Source organism: Rhipicephalus microplus, chromosome 2 (genome assembly GCF_043290135.1).
Source record: "Rhipicephalus microplus isolate Deutch F79 chromosome 2, USDA_Rmic, whole genome shotgun sequence".
In the NCBI taxonomy this organism is placed as follows: Eukaryota; Metazoa; Arthropoda; class Arachnida; order Ixodida; family Ixodidae; genus Rhipicephalus; species Rhipicephalus microplus.
In genome coordinates this window covers 292,466,901-292,487,417 of record NC_134701.1, presented here as the reverse complement: position 1 = coordinate 292,487,417, position 20,517 = coordinate 292,466,901, and the positions used below count along the sequence as shown (strand labels likewise).

General features: G+C 46.7%; 1 protein-coding gene across 1 annotated transcript in view; it reads left to right on the top strand.

The window, feature by feature from the left end:
* Window positions 1-20,517, top strand: part of Prps (phosphoribosyl pyrophosphate synthetase) — a 58,537-nt gene that overhangs the window by 21,854 nt on the left and 16,166 nt on the right. The window contains exon 5 of the mRNA XM_037429221.2: window positions 11,317-11,490. Within this exon, the coding sequence (XP_037285118.2) occupies window positions 11,317-11,490 (174 nt within the window). The remainder of the gene's footprint in view (window positions 1-11,316; window positions 11,491-20,517) is intronic.

Below are 20,517 nucleotides of genomic sequence, written 5' to 3'. Positions count from 1 at the left end.
AAGCAAGACAAGTAATTATGAAATTCATGGATTACCATGAGGAGATGGTAATGCATAATTGCAAGAAACTAAAGGGTACTTCTCTCAGGATCAGTAGCGATCACTCAAAAGAAACAGTCGAACTAAGAAAGAAACTATGGGAAATTTCAGCGCCAGACTGAGCTAAGGGAGAGAGGGTCTCGATGGTGCATGATAAACTGAAGATAAACGGGCGCGTGTTTGTCTGGGATGATAAAAAAAAAAATGAATGCAGTCTTCTTCAATACCGGTGTGATAAGAAGAATAGCAGAGTTCAAGCGACGCCAGTATCGAGTGCACATGACCGACATGAATCCTTTGACTCGGACAGCTCTGCTGGTAGTTCCAAAAATCAATCCCAATCATAGCTACGATTTCTTGTCCAAAATGCTTGTAGCATCGTAAAAAAAGTTACAGAATCAGAATATTTTTTATTGGCACATAGTCCCCATGTTGTAATATTAACAGAAACATGGCTACGCGATGAAATATGCAGTGATTGTATTGTTTCTCCAGGGTACAAGCTTTTCATATGGGACAGAGATTCACGAGGCGGCGGTGCTGCTATCATTGTTAAAAGTTCCGTCCCAACTTGCACGATACAATGTCAGGTTCGCGAAACTGTATGGTGTAAGACTACATTCAATAATAGAGTGTACATTATTGGCTCAGTATACATTATTGGCTCAGTATACAGACCACCTGCGTGTGAGCCTCAGTTTCTGGATTTGTTGAGTGATTTTTTGTGTGACCATGTTATTGGGAGCATGAGGTTAATAATGGCCAGAGACTTCAACTTGCCACACTTTGACTGGCAAAATGTTTTGACGGGTGACACTGAAACAATTAGCTGCAAGAAAATTTTGGAAATTAAATTCTGCCATGGCCTGGAACAAATTGTGCATGAACCAACAAGAGTTACAGGTTCATCGAAGTCATTATTAGACCTCGTGTTCTTGTCCCAAAACGTATGACTATGTTTTAAATATTTTAGTTGGCATATCCGACCACAAGATGTTGTCTTTAGTCATTAAAACTAATGGATGCAGTTCAGAAAAATCGTTCCTTCCGGTAAAAGTAAAGGACTTTAGAAAGGCAGATGACACTTTCATCATAGATTTTTTTCGAGCTCCACTTTAATGATTTCGAGCGAGCATCACATTTTGAATCTGTGGAGCAATTGTGGCAGAGATTTAGGGCCAACGTAACTTGCGTTGATCGCTTTGTCCCTACTCGTATTAAGAAAACAGTAAACAAAATCCCTGGATAACACGCAGCATTATACATACGAAACGGAGAATTAAAAGATTAAGAAAAAGTAAAAAAAAGAGTGACGAAAGTTGCAGCTATAAAAATAAAGTCAAAAGAAGCCCTGTGAATTCCCAGAAAAAGTTTTTTGGCCAAACGCTTGTGAACTTCCTTGGAAGCTCGCCATCCAAATTCTGGCGTTACTTCAGTGACAGAAAGGAAAGAATTGAGCAGATCGAACACGCAGAATTCACATTAGACCGGGGCTATAAGATAGAGGCATCAATCAGTAACAATGCAACAACCTCAATGGAACCTGTTATTATCAACCGCGAAGGTGTTTTTCAGTTACTGCTTGAGCTAGATGCGAAGAAAGGAAGTGGTCCGGATAATCTACCAACAGAGTTTCTCAAAATATATGCAGAATGGGTCTCGTTTTATTTATAAATCATACCCCGCAGGGGCGCCTGCGCAAGTACGCAAGTAGGCGTTTGGTGTGTAGCGACACCACGGACCCGAGCTAACGGGGGGGGGGGGGGGGGGTGTTCGGCTCTCTCCCACACCTAGCCGTGCGTGGCGTGGCTGAGCCGTGTCCGGGGAAAAGGGGATCCTGGGGGTTGAGCTGACGCTGAGTGCTTGGACCTTTAAGGCCCCTCGGCAGAGGCTACGCACCTCTTTGGCCCTGGCTTCACGTTGACGGCACCCCCAGATTGACCCGCCTGGGGGGAATCGGCAGTCGCCTTTTCCTGTTTCCCCCTCACATCTTCGTCTTTTCTCTTACTTTAAATCTTTCCTGTCCTCTACTCTCTTCAATTGACTTCCGTGTTTCCTGGCGGCAAGGGTTAACCCTGGGCGGCTATCCTACCTTGGATACACCATATTCGGTTATAGTGGTGGTGTACAGCTGGCGTCTGCAGGGCCTGTTCTTTGAAGCAGGATTTGACTTTCAGCAGGATGCCAGTCATAACCCCTAAAATACGTAACATTTAAAAATTTATTATATTTACAGCATAAAAGCCATGATAACAAGCTTTTAAGCCTAATAAAATCAATTGATTTGAGGGTAATATTTTCATTCAAAGGGGCCGTGTGGCACTTTTTTAAGTAGCCATGAAAAAATACTCACTAAAGAAGCTTATTGCCTTATGAATTTACCGCCACAAAAATTTTTAGAATCCATCCAGTGTGCGTGGAGTTGCAAATATTTCTCGCATGCTGCAAGCCCATTCTCTCTTATTGTCCCGACGGAAGTGCTGGAAGCAAAGCAGGGAGGGATGGCACGGTGGTCATGCGTGCTTTCTGAGCTCTTGAAGTCATTTGCAGAGAGAAGCGAGCAATATTCAGCTGACTTTGAGAATTCATTGTGAATGGCACACCGCGAGCTGGGCTATAATTTTTGGCTTGCGTGTCCTCGGTAGCCTCGACTACCTATCTGCAGCGTTTTCTGACAATGCTGAAAAAATGTTGCAGGGCCCGTTCAAGTTTGTAGGGGAACTTCGCGGCAGAACGGATTGCTCCTGGATAGGCGCTTTCACGGTTCAGCACCCACGCACCGCTGTGAAACTACCTTTGCAGGCAGTACATTTGTACTACATTTATGTATTCGTTCCTTGCGAATACATCGAAAATTTCAATAATTTAAATTTGAAACCCTACTATTCATTCGAATATTCGAAGCATTCAAATATTCGCACAAGCCTAGTTTTAACTCTAAAGAACCACCTTAATACTTGCTCTTTCTCCCTCTTAACACCCAGTGCATAGCCTTTCAAGCTTCTTCTCACACAGTAAATTAGTAGCCCTTTTTTTCAAGTCTGCTGGCTTGTCGCTGACTCATCTCATGCTCCTGTATCAGCATTCTCACTCTATTCCGAAAAAGTGCCTTCTTGCATCATGACGAAAGACCCTTGTGTATCTGAGATCAAAGGTCTGATTCTACTTGTGGCCATAGAATCCACCAAGCAATTCACTTTTTATGCCAGGCTCCCCTTGAACGTGGCTGCGACCTTTGCTTCCTTGGTGACTCACTTTGGCCTTTCACATTTAAGAACCCTGTCAACCACAAAGCGTTCCAAGGCCAAGATATCTGCAGAACCCAGAGTTGGCTCGAAGCAAAACTTAGATCCCAGCTCTAGTGTCTTCGAATATGTTTCTTGCAAAGCCACGGGAAAAAAAAATACTTTGCCAGGTGGTGCTTGAACCCTCTTGAGAAGTGTAGGCCAGGTAGAATTACAGAGTGCCTCAGTGATGGGAAATCTAGTCCCGCACTATTCTCAGTACCACAGGGGTAGAACAGCTGCACCATTTGCGTATGGTGCGCCCAACTTGCTTACCTGCGCCATCCTGCGCCGAACCACCCCTGCCGCGTCAAGCTTGCCTATCAGCGCCGTACTATGCCACAGCACCAGATTTTAGCCGCAAAACGCAAAAGCCATCAAGTGCTATGCTTGGAAATGTGGCTGAAACATTGGCTTGTTGGTTTCATCGCAACGATTCACCAAAATAGTTGTAGTTTCGATTTCAAGAAGGTTGTGATTGCTGCAGGAGCAGCCATGAACTTTGATCGTAATAACATGGTCACGATTGCTATGCGCACGCTATCATGGCAGGCATCAACGTGAATAGCTCGTGAACCCTTCTATCTGCTGCGCTCTTAATGCAAAGGGACTGCGAGAAGAGCACCTCTCTTTTGCATGGCTGTTACACCAGCGTTTTGTAGAAATACGTGATATCTGATCTAGAAGTGTTAGCTGCTAGCCTTACGATTTGTTGCTATTGCATTCATTGCTTCGCCATCTGGTGAAGCTGTCTTTTATATCATGATAGTAGCATTCGGAAAGAAATGAAGGATCCCCGCAGGGGCGCCTGCGCAAGTAGGCGTTTGGTGTGTAGCGACACCACGGACCCGAGCTAACGGGGGAGTTTTGGCTCCCTCCCACGCCTAGCCGTGCGTGGCTTTGCCGTGTCCGGGGAAAAAAGGAACCTGGGGGCTGAGCCGACACTGGGTGATTGGACCTTTAAGGCCCCCCGGCCGTGGCAACACACCCCTTTGGCCCCGGCTTCACGTAGACGGCACCGCTGGGCTGACCCAGGGGAAATCGGCAGTCGCCTTTTCCTGTCTCTCTCTCCCTCCTGATCTTCATCTTTTCTTTCTTTCAATCTATCCTGTCATCTCCTCACTTCTGTTTACTTCCATCTCCCAGGCGGCAAGGGAGAGGGCACATACCTTGTGTATGTGCCCTCTCTTGGTCACATATTATTGGGTTATAGTGGCTTTGTACAGCTGGCACTGGCATGCCCTTATGATTGTGCTGCCGCGTCCCCATGTTGGGCTCGATCGTAGGCGGCTGGTATGGCAGCCGAATTTATATATACTTTATGGCCTCTTTTTCATTTCCTAAACTGTCTGATCGCCCTCCTCCTAAAAGGGGGCGCACCGAAGCAACACTGAACATATTTATAAAGCCGAAAGAAATTTTCCCGCGCTTCCATGCGATCCACTGTGAAACGCAAGAAAAGAACGCAAGAACCATTTCTCCGTTTGTCGTTTGCAAATGCCACATTAATACCCATGGTCCAGGATATCAGGCTACACGTATGGCTAGTGGTGACCTTCTTCTTGAAGTCCAAACCAAGACCCAGTATCAAAACCTGACAAAACTCGCCTCTTTTGGAACAACACCTGTATCTATCACACCACACTGCTCCCTGAACAGTTCCCGAGGCGTAGTGTCTGATCAAGACTTAATTAACCTGACAGAGAGTGAGCTGCTCGAGCGCTAGAACGAACAGCATGTAACGCATGTACAGAGAATTAAGATTAGGCGTGATAATAAAGAAACCCCGACAAAGCACCTCATTCTTACATTTTGCACAAGCACACTTCCAGAATATATTGAAACAGGCTACTTGAAGTTAAAGGTCCTACCTTACATCCCCTACCCTCCACGTTGTTTTAACTGCCAGCGATTCGGCCATGGTTCTCAGAGCTGCCATGGCCGTCAAACCTGTGCAAAGTGTAGTTCGCAGGAACACGCTACAGACAAATGTGAAGAAGCCACTACCCACTGCGTGAACTGCGATGGTGGACATCCCGCTTACTCTCGTACATGCCCTACATGGAAACATGAGAAAGAAGTACTCACCCTGAGAGTAAATGAAAACATCTCATTTAGGCGTCTACTAATGCAAGATCCTTCATTTGCAAAGGTGACCCGAAAGGGGGCAGTGCCACAAAAATCCACGGCGCCCGCACGTACCACACAAATTGGACGAGTGGCAGCGCCATTCACCCCCTCAGCGGAAGTAGCACAGGCTCTTCCGCCACCAAAAGGCTTGCAGGCCTCCGTACCTGAATCCCCAGGGCCTTCTGTCTTGACAGATAGCCCTAAGACCTCCGTGCCTGCACGCGTGAACCGCGAGTGGGCATCCAGCACCTCGTCCGAGGTGATGGATACAACAGCGAGTCCAATAGTGTCTTCGGTGCCGAAGGACAGGCGCGGCGCATTGGAGCGCGCCAGAAAATCAAAAACCATCATTACAGGGCCTGAAAAGGCTCCTTAACTTGACGCAATACTTCTTTAGTACACACAGCACTCATTTACATTAATAATGGATACACAAATAATACAATGGAACGTCAGAGGATTGCTTAGAAACCTCGACGATATCCAGGAACTCTTACACGAACACTCCCCAAAAGTGCTGTGTGTACAAGAGACACACTTAAATTCCAGAAACACCAATTTTCTACGTCGTTATGTAATGTTCAGAAAGGACCGCAATGACGCTGTAGCGTCATCTGGCGTTGTGGCCATTATAGTTGATCAGGGCGTAGCATGTCCACATCTACCGCTACAAGCATCCCTTGAGGCAGTGGCTGTTCGAACGGTTCTTTTGAACAAACTTGTCGCCATCTGCTCTCTTTACATACCTCCACAGTACCGTCTTGAAAAACACGAATTCCAGTCAGTGATACACGAACTACCAGAACCTTATGTGGTCCTTGGGGACTTGAATGCACATAATGGTCTATGGGGCGACTCTCGCTGCGATGCACGAGGCCGTCTTATCGAACAGTTTCTCTTTTCTTCGGGTGCGTGTCTGTTGAATAGGAAAGAGCCAACATACTTTAACCTCGCCAACAAAACCTACTCATGCATAGATCTCAGCATTGTGTCCCCATCGCTTGTACCTCTACTTCAATGGAAAGTGATCAACAATCCTTTCGGAAGTGATCACTTTCCGATTATTCTAAATGCACCACTAGAAAAAGGTCCTCCACATGTTCCCAGATGGCAGACAGACAAAGCGAACTGCGAACAGTTTCACAACACTACTCGTTTATGTTGGACTGACAAATGTAGGGTTTAGATGAAGCTGTGCAGTACTTCACAGCTTTTCTTACTGATGCAGCAGCCAAGTGCATACCGCAAACATCTGGTACACCGGGCAAGCGACGCGTCCCATGGTGGAACACTGAGTGTCAGAATGCCCGAAAGGAGCAGAAGAGGGCATGGAGGTTGCTTCGGAATTCACCGACAGCCGAAAATCTTGACAGCTTTAAGAAAATAGTCTCAAGGCAGGAGAGTGCGTCGGCAGGCCAGAAGAGAAAGCTGGCACAAGTTTCTATCAGGGATAAGTTCATATACACAAGAGGCTAAAGTCTGGAACATGGTTGGTAGGGTAGCAGGAAGACAAGTACACACACTCCCACTCGTAAACACACAGGGTGACAGCCTGGAAGATCAGGCGAACTCCCTCGGTGCACACTACGAGCAGGTGTCTAGCTCGTCACACTACACTGAAGCTTTCCAAAGATACAAAGCAAGGATAGAAAAGCAGAAACTAGAATACAAGTGCACAAATTACGAGGCATATAACCAACCTTTCAACTTAGCTGAGCTACAAACATCACTAAACTCCTGTAGTATTTCTGCCCCAGGCAACGACCGTGTCACGTATGAAATGTTGAAAAAACATGCCGCTCAAAACGCGAAAAACTTTACTCTCCCTATACAATGCTATCTGGCTTTCTGGCACCATTCCTGCTTCTTGGAAAGAGGCTATTATTATCCCTATTTTGAAACAGGGCAAGGACCCTTCCTCAGTTTCGAGTTATAGGCCCATTGCACTTACAAGCTGCCTTTGTAAACTTTTTGAAAAGATGATAAACCGCCGACATTTACATTTTCTGGAAACACACAATCTGCTCGACAGATTCCAGTGCGGGTTTCGAGAGGGTAGATCTACCACCGACCATCTGGTGCGCATTGGGGCAGAGATTGGAGACGCTTTCGTCCACAAACAATACTTACTCTCTGTGTTTCTCAATATCGAGAAGGCATTCGACACAACATGGCATTTTGTCATATTAAGAGACTTGTTTCACCTGGGTGCTCGCGGTAGAATGCTTTCCATAATCGAGAGTTTCTTGTCCAATCGGACATTCTGTGTCCGTGTGGGCAGTATTCTCTCCCAAACATTTGTCCAAGAAACGGGAGTACCGCAAGGTGGTGTACTTAGTTGTACACTTTTTATTATCAAAATGAATTCTTTGCATCTGTCCATCCCCCGCAGTATGTTCTATTGTACATATGTCGACGTCCAGCTTGGCTTTCGCCCCGTCGCGGTGGTCTAGTGGCTAAGGTACTCGGCTGCTGACCCTCAGGTCGCGGGTTCGAATCCCGGCTGCGGCGGCTGCATTTCCGATGGAGGCGGAAATGTTGTAGGCCCGTGTGCTCAGATTTGGGTGCACGTTAAAGAACCCCAGGTGGTCGAAATTTCCGGAGCCCTCCACTACGCCGTCTCTCATAATCAAATGGTGGTTTTGGGACGTTAAACCCCACATATCAATCAATCAATCAATCAATCAATGTCCAGCTTGGCTTTAAGTCGTGAAACCTGGCAATGTGTGAGCGGCAGGTTCAGTTAGGTTTAAACAAGGTCTCCAAAAGGGCAGAGGAAAACGGATTCCAACTGAACCCACAAAGAAGCACGTGTCTTGTTCTCCCGAAGGAGAGGCATGCACTCAGAACCCGACATTAAACTGAACGGTCAACGTCTGTCTGTTAATGCGGAGCATAAATTCTTAGGCTTAATCTTGGACAACAAGTTGACCTTTGTACCGCACATCAAGTATTTCAAAACAAAATGTTTAAAAGCCATGAATGTTTTAAAAGTGTTGTCACGTAGTACGTGGGGTAGTGACAGGCAATGTCTCATGAATATGTATAGAAGCCTCATTCGCACCAGCTTAGATTATGGGGCCGTTGTTTATCAGTCTGCGTCTCAAAGTGCCTTGAAGATGCTGGACCCCGTGCACCATTTAGGCATCCGCCTTTCTACGGGTGCTTTTCGCACCAGCCCCGTAGAAAGCCTTTACGTTGAGTCAAATGAGTGGTCGCTTCATCTGCAGAGAACTTGCATGTCCTTTGTGTATTTCCTTAAAGTGAAAGCAGACAAGAAGCACCCCTCATACTCTACTATTAATGATTTGTCGAGCTCCATTCTGTTTTAAAACAGGCCTTCGATGAGGCAGCCCTTCTCAGTTCGCCTGAAAGGTTTAGCTGAGGAAACTGGTGTCTCACTGGAACACAGTTTAATGGCTCCTGTAGCATACCCGCCACCTTGGCAGTGGCAGACTATAGAATGCGATGTGTCTTTCCGAGAAATTACAAAACACGCGCCCATTGCCCATATTCGAACGTACTTCCTGGAACTTCAACACAAATACACACGTCCTAAGTTATTTACAGATGCCTCCAAGTCTAACTCCTCTGTGTCCTACACTGCTGTCGGCCCATCTTTTTCGGATGCTGGCCCTCTACATCCAGGCACAAGTATCTTCACAGGGGAAGCTTACGCGATACTTGTGGCAGCTAAACACATCAAACAATTACAAATACAAAAAGCAGTAACTTATACGGACTTCCTCAGTGTGGTAACGGCTCTGCAAACCCTTAAAAAACAAAAAAACCCTGTCCTCGTCTCACTTCACTCCATTTTATGCACACTCTACACACTCAAACAACATGTTGTAGTGTGCTGGGTGCCAGGGCACCGTGAGATTCAAGGCAATGTGATGGCGGATCAGCTTGCTGCATCCATCCACGAAAGCACTACCACTACACCCATATCAATCCCGGCCCTTGATCTGAAGCCGTCTCTCAAACGAATGCTCAGGGACTACTGGCAGAGCAAGTGGGATAGACACACACAAAACAAACTATACATTATTAAGCCACACCTTGGCCATTGGCCGCCAGTATTAAAATCACGTCGTACAGAGGTAATACTAATGAAGCTCAGGATAGGACACACATACACGACACACACATATCTTTTGTCCGTTGCCGATCCACCATTGTGTGACAGATGTTGTGAAGCACTAACAGTTCTTCACATTTTAATCCAGTGCAAACAGTTAGAAGCTCTAAGAAAACAACACTTTCCATTACCCTATCGACAACATATGCCTTTACACCCTGCAATGTTCGTCAGTAGGGAACCACTTTTTAGTCATGAATCATTGTTTACTTTTTTAAAAGAAATTCGTAGTTTTCATATCATATACCAGGGCATTCCGTAGCACGACCTCTCCAGAGAGTTTTTCGCTGCGGTGGCTACACTCAAGAAAGCACTTGCCTCACGGCCCTTGGACGCAAGGGTATGAACGAGTGAGGCACTTGTGCTAATGCCATACATGTCCATCATCGTTTTCTATTATCACCAACTTCTGTCATCTATTCACACCACACACACCTTTCACGGCATGGTCATGATTTTATTACTTGTATGTTTTTACCCGCCTTACCGCGAGGAATTTTATGGCCCTTATACAGCCGCTTATCACAACCATTGTCCATATCTTTAGTAAGATGAACTGGCGCTCTTTGGCCGTGAAATGACCCTTGCGCCACAAAACATCAAACATCATCAGAAATGAAGGATGGCAGTAATGGTGCTCAGAAAAAGTGGGGAGGGGGGGGATTCAGTTTCCGGAACAGCATAGCAAACAGGTACACATGGCTGCTCATCAAGCATATGCATGTATTCTCGTTCATTTGGCCGTTGGGCTTCGCACTTATCGACTCACTGGTGGACGCTCGCACGTTCAGGAAAAAGGAAACATGGGTGGCTCTACATAACTAAATAAAAGCCGCAGTTGCATCGAAAGGGTGAAGCTATGAATGCGATAGCAGCAAATTGTAATGTTCCTCCCGAAGCTCATCATCCTCGGTTCCGTCAAGCGCGCTCGAATGCCCCATTTTCTTGGAGTTCTTGACAATGCTGGGAGAAACTGGGTCTCACGACACGGCGATGCTGGAAGATCTAAGCAGCTGCACATAACTGAAAGGCCTTCAAAGGCAGAAAACTTGCATCAGCAAGTGCGCTCTCTTCTGCTTTGTCACAAACTGATCGTCACATGTTGAAGTACGTCGTTGAAGGATGGTGGAAACTATTTCTGAATTTGACCAAGCTTGCGTTGAAGTGCGGACACAGAGAACGAGAACATTTTGCACGTGACAGGCTGTAGCTCGCCTCCGATGCAGAAAGTTGTCAGTGGCATGACGCGAGCGTGCATTCTTGCTTTGGTAGAGATGGGGAGATAGAAGGAAGCAAACACTTAAGCAGTTTCGGTGACCAGTCAAGAGGTTTGAGTGTTTAGGTATGGTATTCTAGGGACCCTAGTTTGGGAAAAGTCCTCGCAAGAAGGGACTTGCCCGTTTGACTGCTTGTCTGCTCGGCGAGGCATGTGCCCATCCGAAGCATTGAAAGCTCCAAAGTGTCTTGTGCGTGGCCGGCGAGCTGGATCGGGCGAGTCAGGGAGTGCAAAATATGCGAGTAAATATTTTTTTTTAGCTATGCCGGTAAAGTTTTGGGAGTGCACAAATTATGCAAGGGCGCCAACTTTGCGAGTAAATAAGGCATGTACTTGACTTGGCAGGACAAGCTCATATAGGTAAAGAAAAAAAAAGGAGGGGAGGTTTGACTTGGCACTACTGATAATCGTTTCAGTGGCGTAACAGTGCGCTTCTTTTTCACCAGGGTCACAGCCATAGCGGATCGTCTCAACGTGGAATTCGCCCTGATTCACAAGGAGCGCAAGAAGGCTAATGAGGTGGCCAGCATGGTGCTGGTGGGAGACGTCAAGGACCGAATCGCCATATTGGTTGATGACATGGCCGACACCTGTGGCACCATTGTCCATGCAGCTGACAAGTAGGTGCCTCTTCTCGCTCACACATTTTGTCAACACCGACAACATTGTGTGCTCACCATGACACTGGCATAGCATCTGTGCCTGCCACACTGCTTGGACTGATAGGGGCTAATATCTACAGCATCTGTTGCCTCAGAATTAAGGGGGGACGCGGCTTTGGCATCACGAAATTTGGCCAAGAAATCGATTTTCTGAAAATCTCATTTTCACATTCTGTGACCCCTTTTCTATCTAATTTCGAAGTTTCGTCCCTGAAAACAGCGTAGAAATGACGTAAAAAATTTTTATCGAAGCTAGGGTGGTGATGAATTTCACGGAAATTGCGAAAAAACGGCGTTTTTCGAACCGCGATATCTCCGCAACCACGTAACCTAGCGCCGCCATCTTTGTCTCTATGGATAGCGCGATTCTTCCGTTTCAAATTTGCCGCCTCGGCCGGCTGAACCAGGCAAGAGCAAGCCCACAGCAAGCCAAAGTGTAAAAGTATCACAACAGTTTCCGATTGGCGACGCGCGTCACGTGACTGTACGGCGGCTCCGCATTGGTCGCCCGTGCGGTCGCTTGTAGCAATCGGCGCAAATGTCGTCTGTTTTACGCGCTGACAGCGCTGACGGGCCGCTTACTGCATTTGTTTTCAACTCGTCGCGGCGCGGTTTCGTGCGGTCGCTTGTAGCAATCGGCGCAAATGTCGTCTGCCCTACGCGCTGACGGGCCGCTTACTGCATTTGTTTTAAACTCGTCGCGGCGTGGTTTCGTGCGGTCGCTTGTAGCAATCGGCGCAAAGGTCGTCTGCTCTACGCGCTGACAGCGCTGACGCTTACTGCATTTGGTTTCAGCTCGTCGCGGCGTGGTTTCGAGATCGCATCGCGCTGCGATAAGACCGGTGCTCGTGAAAGGAGAAAAACGTTGTTATCCAGTTTGGCGCATTGCAGTTTTGAGATCAGTTCCCGCATGCGATCATGGACCGGCGATCGTTAAAGAAGAAACGCAAGACTGCGCAGCAATTTGGTGCTCGTAAGCCGAAGCCGCCGATCGTGAAAAAGAAATTCAGTCCGGCAACTTCTGCGAGCAGCGACGACGGCGTGCGGCACGACGAGGACTTGCAGCCGAGCACAAGCACGCATGGAGCATCGTCCGCGAGCATCGACGAAACTGTTCATATGCCTGTGGAGCAGTGCTTTGTGCTGTCTGAGGAAACATCCGTTCGTCGTTCCGCGCAGGCTGCAGACATCGCGGATGCTAAGCCTAGCACTTCGCGCGAGGATGTATTCATCGCGGATGCCCAGCCAAGTACTTCGCGCGAGGATGCGAGGCCGTCTACCAGCACCACTAGTAGCACGATTCGGACACTAAGGACCGCACTGCAAAGGACACTAAGGACTACAACCCTGGTGCCTATGAGGCATGTAAACCGTGACTCAAGACTTTGAACCTCGTTTTCTCAATACTGTTTTTTTGGCATGTTGCTCAGCTCGTGGAGCAGATATCTTCGCAACTACTTGACAGATTTTGATTCTGTTTTTTTTTTTGTAATGCTCCTTGAACTGTGCTTCAGGGGGCTGCGTTTTTATTTTTAAAATTTAGCCTTTTAAAAATTTTTGGTAGGGTTTCTTGTTTGTAGTGCAAATGTGCTCATTGAAGTATCAGTGGAGAAAACATGAACTACAAATTTTAGTGTTGCAAAACAATTATTTTGAAAACGCAGCCCCCTAGAGCATACATTCACCTCTGCACACAGTGTTTACCAACTTTCTATGTCATTTTTTAAACTCTCCAGCCGCTCCACGAGGTCCAGTAATGAAATTATTTGTTTCTCAGAAAGTTTTCATGATATCATCTTGAAATTTTTATGGAAGCATTATGAGGTCATTTTTAGTCTCTGTGCCAATTTTCATCAAGATCTAACCAGAAACAAGAAAGTTCGTTTCGAAAGGCACGTCCCCCCTTAAAACTAAACAGTTCGGATTCTCTCTTGACATGGATACAGAACGAATAACGCTAAAGAGGAATAGAAAACGGGGCAACACTCATCACCCTGTTTTCAGTAGTTGTTTTTTCACTGGTGGTCTGCGGACCTTCTTATCTATGAAAACAAGATTAGGTTGTAGTGTTGCTGTGCACAATTTATCATAATTCTGTAAAAGCACGTGCAACCTGTTAATGTGCACATGATTTTTCGATTACTATTGCACATTGTCTATGATGCACCTGTTAAAATTCTCGAACAAAGCTGTCTTTTATAGATTAGATACTAGCATGGTATTTAGAAATACTCTAGTAAACGGTCATCGTTTGTGGATGCTTGTTAATAAGCTATATGTAGTTCAATTTGTTGTTCAGTTGATGTGCGCATTAGTAGTCCTCATGTTTTCCACCTGAAGGAGCATCTAGTATTTACTCACGTAATGAACCCACTTTTGTTTTGTTTTTTGGGAAAGTTGACGTTGCACTCAGCACTGCCCACAGCATGACGAAGTTCCACAGCAGCATCAGCCATAGATTTCGACCCCACTTCTGTCACTGCAGAACGCAGAGACAATAGTTTGACGCAAGCAGAGTGACGAGGAGGAGCGGGCATGTTCATGACTTTGGCAAATGTTTCCAAGCACCTTCATGCCCTTTTCCTAACTGGCGCATCGTGTAAACGAGAGGAACATTATTTTCATTAGCACGTCCCACTTTTCTAGACGTATAAAATGGACGCTCGAACCCACAGCCAGTACTCACGACCGCACGGGTTGAGCATATCCATTGGTGAGAGCATTGCTCGAGCTTCAGCTTTGGGTTCATGCACCCAGGGCATGTCGGTGATAAAAACACCGAAAAAAGAATGTCAATGTCCACAAGCCTGTTCCCTTGGTGCGAAGAATTCTGCAGCGGAGACTTTTATGTTTTCGTAATGTCCGCAAGCTTCCTCGCGGTTGCCGAAACACTTGCCCCCGTTGCAGGAGGCAGCCTCGTCGTCGTGTAGCGATTTCTACCAAACTTGTGCTTCTTTGTCATCAGAGTTCTGCACTTAGCGATGCTAGTCTCAATATGGTCCAGGTGGCCTAAGAACACGCACGTTGTAGCATTTACACGTGGAAAAAATACAGAATGATGCCTGACATGCTAAGGTAAACAACAAACATTCCACGAGCATCTTGCATCCCCCTTGTCGCCATTTTAGAGATTTAATGACAATTAGAGGCACAAACATATATAATGACATCCTCTCATGTAACAGTCAATATAGAATTCATGAAGTATTTTGAATATTAATAGTGTAGGCGAGAAACACTTTCGTAACCAACACATTGTGGTTTTGGTTTCAGTATGCAAGCATGGGGTATAGAAATCTAGCTTATATATTATTAATATAGGCGAAAAACACTTTCGTATCAACACGATGTGGTTTCAGTTTCGGTATACGATCACGGGGTAAAGAAATGTAGCTGTAACTCGCATACTAATTATGATAGGATAATTTTTATTGCTACATATTTTTTAATGTTCAGCCTGCTGAAAAACAAAAAGAAAAAAATACATCTCACAAAAAAAATTTTTTTGAAGGTGGCCTACCACCTTAAGGGGGGACGCGGCACTTCGGGACCGAAAATCAGCCAAAAAATCGAGTTTTCGCGGACCTTCTTTTCGCGTTCCCGACATCATTGCGCACCTATTTACAAAATTTCATAGCCGAATACCATCGACTTTTATCGTTATTCAACTTTAAAAAACCGAAAACGGGCGTCCTGCCCTTTAAATTGAGGGCGAATAGCGCAGGTTTCGGCTCTACGATACGCGGGAACTACGCGCTCGATCGGCGCCATTTTGGTCTTGTTTGAAAGAACGCGTTTTCAGCTGTTTTTTTTTATTCAGTAAGCAACATTGAGCGTTTCCCCGGCTCGAAAAACGGGGCCTCAAAGACGAAGAGCCGCGCTCACTGCCATTGGCTAAACGGCGCACGTGACTGAAATGGCGCTTTCCGGTTGGCTGGAAGCTCGCGGCTTGCGCCTGCATACGCGACCCGACGCCATTTTGAAAGGGTTACCGCTGTGACGCCTCGAAATCGGCAGAGCACTCTGAAGCTTCTGATCGTATCGCCATGCCTGGAAACGCAAAAAAGTATCTGACCGTGCACGCATTTGGTCGCAGGAAACGCAAAGGTCGTGGGAGAAAGTCTACGAAGTCATCAGAGCCCTTGGTTGACTTCGACGAACGATGTGTCGACGCTCCGCGGCCGTTCAGCGATGGTGCGACCGAGCGCGTTGCCTCCGACGACGATGACGGTGAAGCGAACTCCGGACGACTACGAATCGACGCCAAGGTGGTGACAAACGCTGAAGTTGAAGAAAATCATGCCCGGGAGAAAGCGACGCTCGACCGGCTTTCATCGGCGCCAGCAACTGCACGGAAAATTGACTTTTTCACCGCGAGTTGTAGCGAGGCAACCGCACAGGACTCGGACCACGCTGCTCCTTATCTGCTTATGCATCTAGATATCCTAAACGCGATAATGGGTGCCTTGTGTTGCAAAGCCTGCCACGGACCGGCTACGATCGTCAGAGGGGATCGGGACTACGGACTTGCCGTGAAAGTGCTAGTGCAGTGTGAAAGGTGCGGCGAGATCGCGAATGAATGGACTTCGCCCCGCGCGAACGGCACGAAAACGTGCAATCCGTTTGAAGTAAATCTTCTCGCTTCGAGGGCGATGGTGGCTACCGGCAACGGCCAAACGAAAATGAACGATATTTTCGCAACAATGGGCATCTCACACCGCGGTATGCACCACAAGACGTTTCAGCGGCATTTGAAGAACACGCTGGCACCCGCTGCAACGCGAGCGGCTGAGTCCGCTATGAGCGAATGTGCGGAAAAGGTTAGAACAATTTATGATGACTTGTGCTTCGGCCACCGGGGCAATATTGCCGTTAGCTACGACGGCACGTGGAAGACGCGAGGCCATTCTTCCCACATCGGCGTGGGCACAGTTATCGAATTATTTAGTGGCTACGTGTTGGACTACGTCGTTCTTTCCAACTTTTGCCTAGGCTGCGAGGTGGGCCCAAAGCCTAGTAGTGAGGGCTATCAAGAATGGAAGGCTAACCACAAGTGCCAAAAAAATACGAACAGCAAAGCGGGGCAAATGGAAGTGGAGGCGGCTCTAATTCTATTTCAGAGGTCGCTTGAACGCCATGGCCTGCGCTACACAACTATGCTGTCTGATGGAGACTCTAGGACATTTTGCGCCATACAAGACGCCAAGGTGTATGGTTACATTGACGTGCAGAAGGAAGACTGTATTAATCATGTACAGAAACGGATGGGCACCGCATTGAGAAACCTGGTGCAGAAACAAAAGTGCGATGGGAAAAGAGGCCTTGGTGGGAAAGGCAGGCTCACAGGTGAGCTGATCACCAGGCTGAGCACATATTATGGCCGGGCTCTGAAATCGCATGAAGGTGACGTGGGCGAGATGCAAAAGGCTGTGATGGCCACATACCGCCACGTCACCTCCACTGATGAATGCTCGGACCACAGTCTGTGCCCAGCTGGTGAAACTTCATGGTGTCGGCACAATGCCGCAAAAGCAAAGGGTGAGCCCGACCCCAGGCATGCCTACAATCTACCGAAAGACGTGGCAGAGGCATTACTACCGGTTTATACCCGGCTTTCGGAAAGAGCCCTGCTTCAGAGGTGCGAACGCGGCAAAACGCAGAACTCCAACGAGAGCCTACATTCGGTAATCTGGAGTTTGGCCCCCAAGGAGCACCATGCGTCCCTGTTCGCTGTTGAAGCAGCTGTTGCAGAAGCAGTGCTGCGCTTCAACACGGGCAATTTGAATTCTGCAACGGCAATCTTAGGTGAAATGGACATGAATGCGACAAGTACTGGTGCCAGGAGAGCGAGAGAAAAAGACCACCGTCGCAGCATTGTCTCCAACAAGAAAAGAACAGCCTCATTGGAACTCCGGAAGCTAGTGAAGAGGAGGCATGAGCACAGAATGCATTCAGACTATGCTTCTGGTGCGTTTTGAGGTTGTCTTGTTGCATCTTCTGCAATAAAAATGTGTGCCCACGTTTTTTCTCGATTTCTCAAAACGACAATTTTCATGTGCTTCCCATTATGCCGGAGCAATATCTCTTGTTCTATCTGGGTTATCATTACGATTTCTTTTTTGTTTCGAAGATAAATGCAGGGGATGTGTCGTAAAGTAAGTTTTATTGTAATAATTTTTGGAGAAAATTCTCTAAATGGATCTTTTGTTTCAAGTGTAGATGGGGAAATTTTTCATGTCATATTCAACATCCCACAACTTTGCTTCGAAATAGCCCAGAACAATGATTTATACTTTATTGCACACTGTTAACATACCGAATTGGTTCTATAGGTTGCACATCAATATCCAAGTTACAGTTAATTAGCTAATTAGGCCTTAATTGAAAAAGTCGCAGTTCATTATATCTTTAAAACTAATCGTCACAGCAAAAAAAGAATTAGATTTTTGAAATCAGCAGTAAAATCTACATAGGCTCTCCAAATTTGACTGAGGTACTCGCAAAAATAAAAGAGTTTTTGGAAGGTGTAGCATCCCCCCTTAAGCCGGTGTCACATGCGAGCGATTTTGCCCCAAGAGTAGAGCAGCAGCCTTCGCACGAGCCCAAAACGGGTTCTTTGAGTGGCGACTGGACGCTGCGGTGAATGTTGTTAGAGTTGGAAAAATTCGCTCACGGCAGAGCATCCAGTGACGTGTATGGCACGTGTTGCTAGGGGCGGAGTCGAGGAGTGGACGCGCATGCTGCGAGCGACTCGCATCGACTGAGTAGCAGACGACATTCGTCCACTCTTCGGCTCAGAAATGTCTCGCGCTGTCTTCAACGAGTTACCCACTGCAGAAGTAGTGAAACGTCCTTTTCTTAGGGGAAGCCAAGATGAAGGATTCCCGCAACAAGCATAAGAAGAAATTGCGGAGCTCCTTAAAGAAGTCGCATATTTCCATGAAATAAAAGTCGTTGCTTGAGCTGGCCATATTCACTGGTGAAGTCGAAATGCTGCTCTTTTCCTTTCGTTGCTCTCAAAAGAAACTTTTAACATTGTGACAATGGTATGTACATGGCTTTTAAAGTTTTATTTCATTTTATTTTTTTGAATTTTCATAGAATGTTAACTCCCACGCTGAGCAGCCGCATGGCACGCCGTACTTCTCTGTCGCAGCAAGTGTTGCTGCTTTAACAAAAGATGAAACTTGGTGACAGAGTGCATAACTGATAGGGTGCATAGCTGACCGGCAGTCAACAAAGAAATAGCATTCCAAGCATGCAGGTCACTGGAAAGGAATTTCATGATGTGACTCAACAAGGAAGGGGTGCGAAGTGTGCTTTCACGGTTCAAGGAAATAAGGCATTCACCTGGGCCTTTTATTTGTGTTCTCCCTTTCAACACCACCTCTACCTCTCACTAAAACCCAGGCTCACTTGTCCGCATCCTCTGTGGTGCTGCACAGCGCTCAAGTTTGCAGGCTGTCGGTAGGTCCTGCCACACTGGCCAGCTGCTCTCTGTGACGCTCGCTGCCGGAATGCACGGCTGGCTGAGTAGAGATAGATGTTTGGTCACGACCACAACATACACTGCGCAGATAATGAACAGCTGTTGATTTCACGCTCCAGTGCAGCAACACATGCCTAGAGGCTTGCACCTAAAATACATGGCCAGAGGCTAGCAATTGAATGTCACTGTGTTCTGACGGCAAAGGTGTGTTATGCAAAGCGATGTGATGCTTCGGCTTTCCTGCTCACCACTGCAGCATCTATGGACCAGTGCAGCAACACATGCCTAGAGGCATGCACCTAAAATACACGGCCGGAGGCTAGCAATTGAATGTCACTGTGTTCTGACGGCAAAGGTGTGTTGTGCAAATTGATGTGATGCTTCGGCTTTCCTGTTCACCACCGCAGCATCTATAGACGCAAATTCCCGCTAAAGCAAGATCTGCTGCATAGCCCCGATCTGGGCCACGCACAAGAGTATAAACAGCAGCCAAAGAACCGAGACAACGAGTGTATCACATATAGACCCGTTCCATGTTTGTAAACACAGGTAGGCCGATGTTGACATTATAGGTAAAATTATAACAACGTCACGTGTAACTTCCGCCATAAGCGCTCAAGGCTGCGATGTGCACCAACAAAACGACGTTGTGAGACTCCATGAGCGTTGTGAAAGCCATAAGCGCTGAGGGCTGCGATGTGCGCCAACCAACAAAACTAAGTCGTGAGATACGACTCGCATCCAACCGCAACGCAGTTTGTCGGCATACCGTTTTTTTTTCTTGTTGCTTGACTGACAACATCATATGAACCATTAAAAATCCTGCAGAAACTGTGGTAGGCAGAGGGTCTTTTGCCTACCAAGACAGCGCCACCACATTTTCGTGACGCAAGTCCAGTGGAATTTGTCTATATCATGCTACCTGCCATTGGTGAAACTCTGCCGGAGGTGGTTTACTGAATCATAAAAACCTAAGAAGCTTATACTATTTAGGGTGGAAACATACAAATCCGAACGCCGGAAGAGATGTAGACCATTCGAAAAATCTCAGTGAAGAGTGTGCTCGCACATGCCACAGGGTGAGCACAAGCACGGCCGAAGCTTACCACTGTGGCTTTTTATACAAACGTTTATTGTGACTCGAGTGAACATTTCCCAAAGTTCAGTCGCTCAAAGCAAGAGCAATGAATGGGAGAAACACGGGAAGTGCTGCGCGAACGAGCAGTTCTCCACCTAGCTGGAACAGCTGTCTAATGAAACCATACTACAAACTCTTTCTTTTGCTTCTCCATGGCCAGTTATATGAGCGTACAACAAGAACTATACGTTAAAGAGCCAGAACAAAACAAAGTGATTGCAAATGTTGTTTATTTGTGATAAGATTTACATTAAACTTAGTTAAATCAGTGTACAGACAAGGAGAGGCTACAGTCGAGCGGCTATTGATCATGAACTTCACAGCACAAGAGTACAAAAGGAAGAATACTTGGAGCAAA